Raw genomic sequence first — 13,680 nt, 5'->3', positions numbered from 1 at the left:
TTATCCCGTAAGTGGGCAACAGAGATATTTTACTATTATTTCAAAGCAGCATTTTTATTATTTTGAAATAGCTTTTACTCTTAAACTAATATCTTAAAACCATTAATTTCCATAATAAAGGCAACATACAATTCAAGTTGTGTGTATTTAGATTTTTGTTTCAATTTTATTTCAATTAGTGTATGATCTTTTAAAGGTTAGCTCCACAGAAAAATGAAAAGTTAATTTAATGTTACTTACTCTCAAACCACTCAGTAGAACGTAATCGAGCATTTTAGCTAAAGCTACATGCAGATTGAGGATCATAAAAACTAAACCAAATACAAGGAAAATAAAATTCATGCCCATAGCAGATAATTAAATGATGGTTTATGAAGAAATATCAGTGCAAGAAAATGCACATTATATATTTGCGACATTTATTCAGTCATTCATTTTCTTTTCAGCTTAGTCCCTTTATTAATCTGTGGTCGCGATAGAGGAAGGAACTGCCAACTTATCCAGCATATGTTTGACACAGCGGATGCCCTTCCAGCTTTAACCCAACATACATACAGAGCCAATTTAGCTTTCCCAATTCACCTATAGCACATCTCTTTGGACTTGTGAGGGAAACAGGAGCACCCAGAGGAAACACACAAGAACATGCAAACTCCACACAGAAATGTCAACTGACCTAGCTGAGGATCAAACCAGTGACCTTCTTGCTCCAAGGCGACAGCGCTATACTGTGCCACAGTGTTGCCCTTATTTGCAACATTATTCATTAATCCACAGCCTTTGTAAGCAGTCCTGAGCACATTTTTCTTTTTTCCACAAAATTCATTTCAGTTTTGCTCTGTAATATGGTTTTGAGTCATTCTCCTGCATTGTGAATTCTCTTTATTTATTTTTTTTACTGAAGCAAAAGGTATTTAGGCTACATACATAATGTCCTGAGTCTAGCCTAAATTAGCAGGGAAACGTAAATTGTTGGATAAACAATCATTTTAATAGTTTTAGCTCTCCGTTTGTAAACAGTAATTGACAACACTAAGAAATAATCAAACCAAGAAACAATGAGGTAAATATACAACTCAACATCGCCCCTGGTGGCGCCAAAGTTGCATCCTCATAATAAAGTATATTGACATAATAGAAGCCAATCGCAAAAGTGTTTCCAGGGATTTCCTATGATCGACACAGAACTGAGCCAATTGCCAACAAGCGCACGATGAGGGAGCCAATTGCAAGTGTCGGTAGTTGTGAGTAGGCGGGTCCTAATCTTATCAGGAGGAGAGGGCCAAGTAGTAGTTGCAGAGCGGAAAGAAAATGGCGGCCGTGGCTGCGGAGCCAGGAGCTGCTGCGGCATCAACAACAGCGGGGGACGGGGTGGAATACGAGCCCGAGCCAGGTGAACATGTGGTCGAGCTAGAGGCCCGCTCCGTCCCGGAAATGGAGCTTTGTCACCAACCCGAGGATGTGGATGCAGTTCAGGAATGCAGCCAGGTCCAAATGGAAATCAGAAGGCCGGACCTTCAAGCCGCGGGAAAAGCCCTCGCTGCCCATGCGGACGGCGAACGCTCCGAGTCGGGGGGCTCTTGGGGCCGCCTGGACACCGTCGAGCAGCCCGTGCTCATAGACTACAGATGTACGGACGTTTCCGACTACGGGGAAGCCTTCTCGCCGAAGGTGGAGGCAGCAAACGAGGTCAGTCCTTTCGACTCAAGCCCCTGCCAACTGCTCCCCATCTCCGACTCGCAGCCCTCTGTGGTCTTCTTGCATTCCCTCCCCTCTCAGGTCCCTTCGGAGCCTGAAACCGGACTGTCTCCGGCTGTCGAATACGACCCGCTGTCGAGCCATCCCGCCGATCTGGAGTGTGAACTGATCGGCTTTACGCAGCAGGACCCGGAGCCCGAGCCCGCGAATGATGCTCCGGCCGGGTCGGAACTCAAAGCTCACGAGGATGCTTTCCATGACATCCCGCACCCGTCCGATCCCCTGGATTCCCTGTCCACCGCGGAGGAGACCTCGCTGGGGGAGTCGGTGGGTCAGAGCTGCATTAGTGACTTCTCCACAGTTTCCAGCAAGGACTCTCCCGAACTCGCAGCGGCAGTGGACCGGTCACTCATCTCATCGGTGGAGATGAGCTCACATCCTCTCCATCAGCAGAGCTTCAAGACGGAGCTCAGCGAACCAGACACGGACACCAAAGCCCCGGTTCTGTGTGTAGCGGAGCCCGAGGGAGATGAGCGTCTGGTGCTGGGTTCGGAGGTCCGAGTGACGCTGGACCACATCATCGACGACGCGCTAGTGGTGTCGTTCCGATTAGGCGAGAAGATCTTCTCCGGGGTGCTCATGGACCTCTCGAGAAGGTAAACACTGTGTTTAAGCAAGAGAAAAGATGCTGTGTCCCCTTGTACATCCCGAGTACTTCCCAAAGTTGGGTTCTGCAACAATTTAGTGTAGCAATTGTTTTGGTTTGCCAGTATATTTTGCAGTGTTGAGTTCACACTTATTGTTTTTAATTAAATGTTTCCTTATGTTTTGATGTCAAAAATTGTATTTACATTCAGGGAGATGTGCAGGATAATATTAATTAAACTCTGCTGTAGTTCTGTCAAAATATAGGTCAAATAATGTTCAGCATAGCATGTATTTTATATAAAATGAAACAGCATGGGCATTGTACATTGCACTTTTTTCTATAACATGTCTTTATTGAGTTTTTTTTTCAAGATATTACAATAATTCAAACCCAAATACACAAAACTTACCCTAGACAGGCTTAGGGAAAAAAATTAACTGCACTCTTTAAAATATATAAAGGAATGGCAAACTAAATAATATGTCTTACAAGATTAAAATCTTGTTGATAAAGGATGAAAGCTGAAGGTTAGAAGGCTAATTCTGACATTAAAAAAGGTTTAAAATGTCAATAGTTAGTATTTTGGGTTTGAATTGTTATCCTTAAAAGGAGTCTTAATGTTTTTGTAAATGATTATGGATCTAAATGCCAGCTTTCAGTAAGTTCTGAAGACTTTGGTCTTACACTGTTAAGGCCTTTACATGATCTAAACATAAGACATTTCCTAACCTGGTTTTTATTTAAAGGTAGAACAAATGTCAATGCTGTAAAAATTGTTTGAATTAAGTTGGCAGATATTCCTGTTTTGATCCATTTCACCGATAACTACGCTGAAAAAATGATTCAAAGATGATTCCTTTATTTAACGAATACATTTACTAATTTATTTGGGCTGAATTTAAACAAAAAAATTAAGTTGAACATTCCTAAATTTAATTAGTTTGTTTAAATTCAACACATAATCTGTTTGCAACAATTCTGCAGACATTTTTTTGAGTCTGGGCTTGTCCTATTATTTTACTCATAATTCCACATGTAATAGTCTGACTGTAGTTATTCAATCCTTAAGTTCAACAACTCATTGTCCTTTCTCCACAATTCTGTATTTAGACAACATTGATGTTATTTGCTCATGTGTTCTCAAACTGTTCTATAAAATGTTCTCCAATATGCCTTCATAAAACCTGTTTAGAGACCCTGTTAATAATAGCCTTGTAGCTATATCAATTATTAGCTTGACATTTTTGTTGGTGTCTTTTTTTTTTTAAACCATGCTGACAAATACATTTTACAACTTATTCCATGTCATAACAATACATTGGTCAAAAATAATCCTAAAACAGCATCAAAATTGATAACAGCAAAAAACATCTTGAATTTTTGAGTCAGATACCCAAATACTGACATGTAACTAGGTATAAATGCTCAATATAAGCTAACCAGGAGGGGAAACAGTGTTATACTGGTGATTAACACCCTACAAATTGCTCCCACAGTTTGTCTGTTTCAGCACCCTCATTCACACATTTTTCTTTCGGTGTCAGGCATGAATCATAGCTGAAGCCAATTTACAGTGCCATCCATGCGGGCTGCGGTGGATCTTCTGTCTCCCTGTTCAGTTCATGCCTTGAGAGAAGTGAACATGAAACATTCTTGTGATGATGCTTTGTAGGAAATGTGTCCTGAAGAACCTGTGCAGCAACATTGTTCAGAAACAAACATTTCACCAGCTGGAAATTATTTTGAGAGAATGTTTTCAAAGTTTGACAAACTAAAACTTCAGATTAGACTGGTTAAAGTAAGCTTGACATTGCTTTTGAATAATTAAAACAATGCAGGTTTATAGCTTTCTTTAATATATGGTTAATGGTCAGATTACATGCAAGTATAAAGATAAATAAATGACTTGTTTTGACATATCACTAAGTGAAAGTTATTTATGATAGTATTTTAAAAGTAGTATTTTAGTAGCCCAATCAAATTTAATTTTGTTTTCAATAAATATATAAAGTGAGAAAAAACCTACTTTTTTGAACATACTTTAAAATAAAATACTCTAAAAAAGAAAATAGTTTTATCACTATTGTAAATATCTGATTGATATGTTGTTATCAGAATATGAGATGACTTGTATTGAAATGTCTGTCATATCGCCCAACCATAGCCCCTATTGCATTTGTATGTGGATTAAAATCATGTTCACTGCCAACTGAGCCACTTGGAGATGCTAAAATCATTGGATACAAGCTGTCTGAGCTTCACTCAGGAATTGCAGTGTTTCAGACTATAGTGTTATTTTAGTCAATCCTAGAGCAGGGGTTCCCAAACATTTTCTTATAAAGGGCCAAAAACCAAACTTGGGCTACGAGCCAAAGCTAAATGTACCAAACCTTATGACATTAAATTTGCCGTGGTTAATTTCCTAATTTATTTGCTAATATTTAAATATAACTAGAAATGTTGCTTAAACAAATATTAATGAATGATGCCGTATCATTGTTAGAATTTTTTTTTTTTGGTGAACATATTACAGTAAAAACATAAACAATCTTGTTTATAACACAATGGAGTTCAATGCTGATTACACTAGTCGAGCTGCTCTTGCCTTTGCCTTGATTTGCTCGCCGATGTCTTGTGCATCTGTCAACTGACAGTGTTTACGTTTTAAATGTCTGATTCATTTACAACATTTAATTGAAACATTTAGTTTTAGTTGGCTTTTTGTAGCTCCTTAATAAAACAAAAAAACTAAAGTTTACATTAAATTCGAAATGATGGTTTCTGTCAAAGGCATTCTTCCCAACCAACTCCCCATCATTCTCCTTCTCTTTTCAGATGGGATGGCGGGTCAAACCAAAGGCTACCATGGGCCAACTTGGACCCACAGGCCCTACTTTGGGCATCTTTGTCTTAGAGCTTGATTTAGTAACAAAACCTGGTTGTGAATATCATTCAGCATAAATTCTTAACTTTCAAACCATTCTGTTTCCTCACAAAGAGTTTTGTGATCCTCTGTTTATGAAATCTATATAAAAAACAATATTCAGGATATATAAATATAAAGAATATTCAGGATTAAAAAGCCTATGACTGCCGTTGTGCTTATTTTCCTCAGTGCACACTGTGAGATGAGATAAAAGTCACGTTCTGTATTTCACAGCATGTTACAGATGCTGCTACATAGAAGCTTTAACACATATTAAGGCTAAGTATTCTTTTAAAGCCCTCAGAATTGGTATTCTCTGTGTTTAACATGATGATGAAGCATGTTGCAGTTCTGACTCTCAAGCAGAAGCAAAAAGATGCTCTTAATTGCGAAAGTGTCACTAGCTCAGCTGATATTCTGGCTTCCTGCAAGCATGGCCATCTGTGAGAGTGTGGGTTAAATCTCTTTCTCACTTCAATTTCCATTTAGTCTTTAATGGTGTACTTGTAATTGGTCCTGTTTTAAAGCAGTGGCCATGGTAAAGGATGGGTAGATGGATGTTCACTCTATAATTGTTTAAAAGCAACTAATGTCTTGGGTGTGGAATAATTTTCTGCTGAAGGTCCCACTGTTCCTGTGTGGTGTAAAAGCAGCACTACATTGACCATTGATTGAACTGGAATGCAGTCAGTGTTGTCATGTAGTCCAGTTTCTTTTTAGGGTTTATTTTTCTGCTATAAGGTCTATGTTCATTTCTATCTTTCCAAGTTAGATCATTGCCAGTTTATGAAAGAAAGTCATATCTCAGGATTGACAGATCACTCATTTTTAAAGCACTGTTGCTAGTCAAATACATTGTATATTCCTGACATTTAACAGATCATAGAGAGTACTCTCTTTTTCTGCACTACAGTGTCATCACATTCATTGAAACGTTTTACATCAATACATACAGACAGATGTTAAATCATTTTGAAAATATTTGAAAAATTTGGAAGATTTAAAAGGGCATCATAAAACTAATCTGGTGTCCTGTTTGGTATTAAGATGCATTTTCGGCAATCAGTTCACAAGTAATTTATATTTTAGGTGAAAATGTACAAATATTAACCTCACTTTGTTGTTCAGGGTAACCTAAGTGTTTTTGTCTTTTTTTTTTCTCTGTATCTCAGGTTCGGACCTTATGGGATTCCTATAACCATGTTCCCCAAAAGAGAGTATAAGGACAAGCCAGAATCTATGCAGCTAAAGATGGAGGCATTCCAGTCAGAGACAGATAAAGGTGATGCTCAAGGATCTAGTAATGCCCCAATTAAGGACCCTGTGGATGCTTCGGATGCCCCTCTAAAGGACTCCGCTGAGACTCCTTCAGCACCCCAACCCTGTCCTAACCCTCAACCTAACCCATGGACCTCAAAACCACCTCCTTTGTTTCAGGAGGGAGCCCCTTATCCACCTCCACTGTTCATCAGGGACACCTACAACCAGTCGTTACCTCAGCCTCTACCGCGCAAAATTAAACGGCCCAAGCGTAGGCTGTATCGAGAGGAGCCCACTTCTATAATGAATGCCATCAAGCTCCGACCAAGACAAGTTTTGTGTGATAAATGTAAAGGGGCTGTGGTGCAAGGGGACAAACGTGAGACACGCAGAGGGCCCATTTCAGACTGTCGGAGTGATGATGCCAAAAGACGGCGTAACGACAACACAACGGCAGCTGCTAGTAAGCGACCTCGTAGTGATCCACGCTCTGAAGAAAAGGGCCGTGGTTCTGATGGGCCCAAACGGCAAGGTTCGGCTGTACGTGTGTCATCATCCACCGGCTCTACTCTGGCCCATAGTCAGGTCAAAGGTGCAGCTGCAGGGAATAAAATGGTAAAGGGGGTGTCCACTACAACATCTTCTGCCAACTCTCGAGTGCAGCTCAATGCCAAAAAAGTGCTTCAGAGCAAAAACGTTGACCACTCTAAAGCGCGAGAAGTGCTGAAGATGGCCAAAGCTCAGAGAAGACAGAAAGAGACAGACACGGGAAGTAGTGGGAACGCTAAGGCCATAACCAGGGCTGCTGCTTTTCAGGAAGCCCACCAGAAGGTCCACTTTACTCGGCGACTGCAGCAGATCAGTGGAGGAGGTCCAGGTTCCAACCCTCTGCCCCCTAGGATGCGCATCAAGCCCCAAAGGTACCGTAATGAAGAGAACGATTCTTCCACATGTAAGCCGCCTTGCTTGGAGAAAGTGCCGGGAGGGGGCCGTTTACCGTTGCCTAAACCAGCTTTGCCCCGCTGCACCTCCACGCGCTCCTCCTCCTCCTCCTGCTCTGCAAGCCAAGTCGCCACAGCTGTAGAGCCCCAGAGGCCAGGCAAAGCAATCGAGTCTCTGCTCAGCCAGGCCCAACCCGATCCCCCCCCAGCCACGGAATACAGGGAACCCCAGGCTGAGCCAGAGGAACAGGAGGGGCGGGAGGAAAAGCGGGAGACACGTGGGAGCAAGGCCGGTAACCTAGTGGTCTACATGACCATTAACCCCAGCCAGCCTGACTCCTCTAGTACCTCCATGTGCAGCATTGATAGTGCAGATGACTTAAAGTCATCAAACTCTGAGTGTAGCTCGACTGAAACATTCGACTTCCCCCCTCCTGGTGATTTGCGATCGGCCCCTGCCCCTGGCACATCCTCCGCTTTTGCCTCTGCCTCTCCCTCTGCTCCACAGGATGACAAAAAGCGCAGTAAATCTCTCAAAGCTGCTGTTTTTTCAAAAAACGTTACAAAATGTGTTGCCCTAGATGGCAGGACAATATGTGTAGGGGATATTGTTTGGGCCAAAATCCTTGGCTTCCCCTGGTGGCCCGCCCGCATCCTAGCCATCACAGTGAGTCGCAAAGATAATGGGCTTTTAGTCAGGCAGGAGGCCCGAGTCTCTTGGTTTGGGTCACCCACCACTTCCTTCCTAGCCATTACTCAACTTGCCCCATTTCTAGAAAACTTCCAGTCTCGCTTTGACAAGAAGAGAAAGGGCTTGTATCGTAAAGCCATCACCGAGGCTGCAAAGGCTGCCAAGCAGCTCACTCCTGAGGTCCGAGCCTTGTTAACTCAGTTTGAGACGTGAGGTGGTAATGCCTTGCTAAGGTAGGCACAACAGGCAACCGAGTTGGCCCTGTACCCCCTCTGACACCTCTCAAACTTTGCTGTACCCAGTCAGCTTCCAGAGTGAAACCCAGAAAAATGTCTGCCAGGCAACCAGGACTAATTTATTTTTGTTGAGAAGGCAAGAGAAGGCGAATGAATTGAATAATTTTAAAGGAAATGGCTTTTATGTCAAATATCATAGTTCGCCCCTTGCTAAAAGTTCTTTTAATCATGACATCATCATCATACATTTATTATACTGAAAGCAGATGTCTTGGAAAAAAAGGTTTTATGGGTTATTGAGCAGCCACAAATATGTAAGTTTCTTCTTGTCAGTGTTTGCTGTTGAAGGTCTCTGTAAACATGAAAAGCAGATGCTCTCAGAGTGGGATAATTACTGATGCTGAACAGCTTTTGCCAGAAGAGTTAAGAATGTCTGGATGAATCCATTCTTAATTTATTACTGTAATCGGTGGCCCTAACAAATAGACTGATGCTTTTTTTGGATCTCTAACCTAGCACAGTTAGTGCTTCCTTTCAGATCAGAGAAAGTATTATAGGTTCAGATTCAGACCGTTCCTGCTGCATACTCTATCACTACAGTGTTTTTAGACCTTCAAGTCTCAAAGATTATGTGAACTAAAGTCTTGGATTTCACTTGGGTCATCCTCGAATTGATTTCTTTCATTATGGAAGTTCTGTAACTGTAAAAGTTGACCCTTTTGGGTAGAGTGCCTCGCTCAGGTAGTTTAAAAAGGGACTTAATTGGTGCTGATCTTTCTCAGACGTTCAGAGACAACTAATCCCAGTGCGTTGATCTGAGCAGACGGCTGTTGATCTGGGCGTGGCTGTTGGCCAGCCGTGGTTTCGCAGCCAGTCGAGCTGCTGTTAAGGGGGGAGGTGCCTGTAAGCCGAAGTCACCTCAAGTGCCACTGTGAGGAGAGCACAGCGACTCTGTAAATGCAGACAGTACCACCTCAGACACGGAGAAACCTGCCAGCCTATCTGTGCGTCCTCTTCCCCACACCCCTCGCAGCTTCAACATCTGCTTCCCAAGCTCATTCGTCCCAAATCTACTTGCTTGTTCTTTTCCTCCACTTGTTCTGCTCCCTCCTACCCCTTGTCATGTTTGTGTCTTCGACTGTATGTCTGATTATGGCAAAGATTTACCTGTTGCTCAGCCAACCCACCGGCCGCCTCGGCTTCATTTTTGCAAGGATCTAGGAGTGCGTATGTAATGAGGATTCATATTTAGGCATATCAAGAAGCAAACCATAAATTTTGATGTAGCTCTGCAGTGCAATGCAAACCCTTTTAACATTAATGAAAACACTAGTTGACTGTGGCGTCCCGCTGGAGCTCAAGGCAGAAGTTCTCATGTGTGAATATGTTTGCCATCATTCTGGCTGGTTTAGTTGTTCAATGATATGTTCTGATTCCAGTATTCATTGTCTCGCATCTGAAATGTTTTGCTAGGCATTAATTGTGTTAATTTTCATTTGTTGTGCCTGAACTTTATTTGCTGTCATTTCACGATTTGCATAATGGCTGAAGGTCTGGAGTACACGTTTTTATGTAAAGTCTTCAAAAATGTGCTCGGCCTGATTTGATTGGAAGATAAACAGCGTGGATTTTCTTTCAGCGCTGAGAACCTACGATTTTATTTGTGTGGATGAGCATTATCTATTTTTTTTTTCTTGTCTGTAATCATGGTAATGTTCTTGCATTGCATACCCATTAGCATTGTATACTGTCCGGTTATATTTACACATCTGAGAAGGGATATTACTGTAAGATATCTTGGTCTTTCCAATTATGATTTAGCAGGTAGAGGTCGATGACTTGAGGAAATCAAAAAAACAAAAAAAAAACAATGCTTGGTAGACCACACTGACTGACTGACTGACCGATGGAGGTTTGTGTAAAGGAGTAAAAACGCTATTTATTTTGGTGGTTGGCTTTCATTTCAGCATCCTACTTTACCTTTTATTATTTCTATCTGTTTGCAGGTCAGAGAATGCTGTAAAACCATTGAAAAAAAGTAACAGTTGAAGATATTGTGTACATGTTTTCTGATGTTTTAAGAGTATATAAATAAACTGTGAACTTCAAGAATTTGATCTAGTCGTCATTATTGTCATATTTTATCTTCTAATACCACCTCTCACCTCAAATGTCTCAGGTATAGCATAACCCTGTAATGGGGAAAAAGCTGTTTTTCCATGTTATTTTCCCCCCTCCTCAAATGAAAACTCGACAGCTCAATTATTTCATTTCACTTTTAAGCAAATTCATGATAAAGACAGATTTTCATACCTGCAAACAGATGAGAAAACAGTAGGGCACAACATATAGTGAATTATTAAGCTACACATTAAATAGAGATTTGACATTTGGGAGCGGATCTCTGCTGTGCGAGTTTTCCGTCATGCTGTCAGTGTCTACGTGGTTTTGGCATAATAATATCTGACATCGCAATGGAAAAACAGCTTATCACTTTCATGAAGCTTTAATGTGGCGTGACCTTAATTTGGAACAAATATTTCATGCAAGATGCATCAATATGATCCACACACAAATTCATTAGCATTGTTCACTCTTTAGATATTTCTCTTTATATGTTTCAGTTAATCATATGTTCTGTACTTCCAGAATTAGAAGAGGGAGTTGGCATAATTACTAGATGATAATCAAAGAAAGTTTAATATTCAACTTTAAGGATTATTCACACCAAATAGTTTAAATTTGACCATCCACACTGCTGTTTTGATCTGTTGTGGTCTGTTCTTGTGTATATTTATGCATGTTTACACTAAAGAAAAAGATAATGATATTAGCATCCACACCAGAGCTCAACATTATTATAAACACTGCAGTTTATCATGAAATTTCCAAGCTTTTTAATCGCAAAATTGACCATGTATTCATCAGAAGCCCAAAAAATGTATGGAAGGTGATTTCAGTAATATATTAGATCTGGGCCATTATTGTTAAAGTTGTGACGTCGGACCTGCTATTCTTCGACATTCAGCAAATACTTTATAGATGCAATGGTGGCTGAGTGGTTAGCGCTGTTGCCTCACAGCAAGGACACTGGTTCAGATACCGGCTGGGCCAGTTGAGTTTGCATGTTCTCCCCATGTTCACATGGGTTTCCATAGTCCAAAACATGCAATATAGGTGAACTGGGTAACCAAAATTTGACATATGGTATAAGTGTGTGTGAATGCTTGTTTCCCAGTACTTGTGGCTAGAAGGGAATCTGCTGCGTAAAACATATGCCGGAATAGTTGGTGGTTCATTCTGCTGTGGCCGAAGGAAAATTAATGAAGTATTTTATAATTATATTGTAATCACTCATTCATTTTCTTTTTGGCTTAGACCCTTTATTAATCAGGGGTTACCACAGCTGAATGAGTCGCCAACATATCCAGCATATGTTTTACGCAGCGGATGCCCTTTCAGCTGCAACTCAACACTGGGAAACACCCATACACTCTTGCATTCACACACATACACTACGGCCAATTTTAGCTAACACAATTAACCTATAGCGCATGTCTTTGGACTGTGGGGAAACCCACAACAACACAGGAAGAACATGCAAACTGCACACAGAAATGCCAACTGACACAGCGGAGGCTCGAATCAGCGACCTTCTTGCTTTGAGGCGATCATGCTACCCATTGCACCACCAGGATGCCCTATATTGTTAACATAATAGTTATTTTCTTGCTGTTAAGAGGCCTTAAATTGTCTGTTTAGTCAAGAAACACTCATTTCTGCCAGAATTAACTAGGATGATATCTGTAATAGTGTCAATATCCGTGCACTAAGATTATTAGCAAACACTGCAGTTTTCTTATGTGGTCTGTCACTTTAAGTGCTCAGTATCTAAATATTATCGAATGCATTTTGACTGGCCTAAAACATTTTTTTGTATAATATAAATTTGGTCCTTGGGCTCACTCTCTAGGTTTAAAACGTGATTTCTAAAACCGAGCTAGAAAGATGACAGTAGTTTAACTTCAACCTTTACTCCATGTCAACATGTTTTTTTTTTATTAGATAATTGAATAATCCTGAATCAGGAAGGAAAAACACCCTGACCTTCTGTTGTCTTTTTTTCTCCTCCAGTGCTGCAACTCTGAAGGGCTGCTGATTGGTCTGTTTCCGTAAGCACTGCCATTGGTCATGAGCCAGTAGGATTGGAGGAGCCGCCCTCATTTGGACAAGCAGGTGTAACTGAGAAATTATTTTTATTTAAGAAAAGAATTCTATATTTATAACAGTGAATGACAGACTCTCCACCTTTTTCCGTTCACTCGCGCTGAAGCTAATTTTTCAATCCAGAACTTTTTGTTTTCCTCCACACAGGCTTTTGTTTAAACCATGAGAAAAGACATTTGCAAATACTTGGAGTTGCGGGCATTGCGGCTCCAGCACACATTAATACGCAGTTTGTTTTTTTTGATGTTTGAATTTAAAGAGATAAGTTATAAAGTAAAATAAATATATATAATGTAAAAATGCAATAAACATTGCATGTGCTACGCTTCACAGTACAAAGGATTGGGTCTTATTGTGCTTTTTTGTTTCCCTAACATCTGTGCTCCTTTATATTGAGAAATTCTGAGCCTTAAAGCAGTCTAGACTGTTCTTGAAGAGAGCTTGAAGTTTTAAATGATCAATGCAATCTGTACAGCTTTACGAATTCCTTCAACTTTCCGTTTAATCGACTCATTTTTTGTGCGCTCCCACATTTATAGATCATTTTCTAATTCTACAATAAGAATGCAGCTTTTCGATCTCTCAATCGTACGATGCTTTATCGCAGTGTTTCCCAAGCCGGTTCCTAAAGGCACACCAACAGTACAGATTTTCATCAGCTCCCAAATCAAACACACCTGAATTAACTCATCAGAACAGTCCCCAATACCTAATGTTAATAGGTCAGATAAGGGAGACGTCCAAAATATGCTCTGCTGATGTGCCTCCAGAAACAGGGTTGGGGAAACACTGCACTTTATCAGATTGTCAGCCATAGGGGGCGCCGTTCATTGCACATACTCAACCCGAGGCCTGTAAAAAGGGAATATTTTCACTCTTGCTGTTGTACATAGATGCGTTTCAGTACAATCGGACAGCTCCTCTGACTATACATATGAAGATGGTGGTCGTGGGTGTAAAATTGTTTTATTGTATTAAATGTGTATCTCTTTATGAAATTAAACCTGATTTTTTTGGGCCTTGTACTAATCTGTGTGGTATATTCTTTTTAG

At 40.7% G+C, this 13,680-nt stretch overlaps 1 protein-coding gene across 6 annotated transcripts; it reads left to right on the top strand.

Moving 5' to 3' along the window:
* Window positions 1-1,295: 1,295 nt before the first annotated feature.
* pwwp2a (PWWP domain containing 2A) lies at window positions 1,296-13,651 on the top strand. Of its 6 annotated transcripts, none has more exons than XM_073935989.1 (4): window positions 1,296-1,689; window positions 1,780-2,354; window positions 6,446-7,453; window positions 12,536-13,651. In XM_073935989.1, the coding sequence occupies exons 1-4, from the start codon at window positions 1,312-1,314 to the stop codon at window positions 12,558-12,560; spliced, it is 1,986 nt and encodes a 661-aa protein (XP_073792090.1). In that variant the 5' UTR covers window positions 1,296-1,311; the 3' UTR covers window positions 12,561-13,651. The 6 variants fall into 6 exon arrangements, with proteins under 6 accessions (XP_073792090.1, XP_073792089.1, XP_073792088.1 ...); XM_073935988.1 differs by lacking the exon at window positions 12,536-13,651 and adding an exon at window positions 10,408-10,510; XM_073935987.1 differs by having other exon boundaries at window positions 1,296-2,354.
* The last annotated feature ends 29 nt before the right edge of the window (window positions 13,652-13,680 follow it).

Source organism: Danio rerio, chromosome 21, assembly GCF_049306965.1.
Source record: "Danio rerio strain Tuebingen ecotype United States chromosome 21, GRCz12tu, whole genome shotgun sequence".
NCBI classification, from domain to species: Eukaryota; Metazoa; Chordata; class Actinopteri; order Cypriniformes; family Danionidae; genus Danio; species Danio rerio.
The sequence above is the reverse complement of the archived record's forward strand: the minus strand, read 5'-3'. Positions and strand labels throughout refer to the sequence as shown.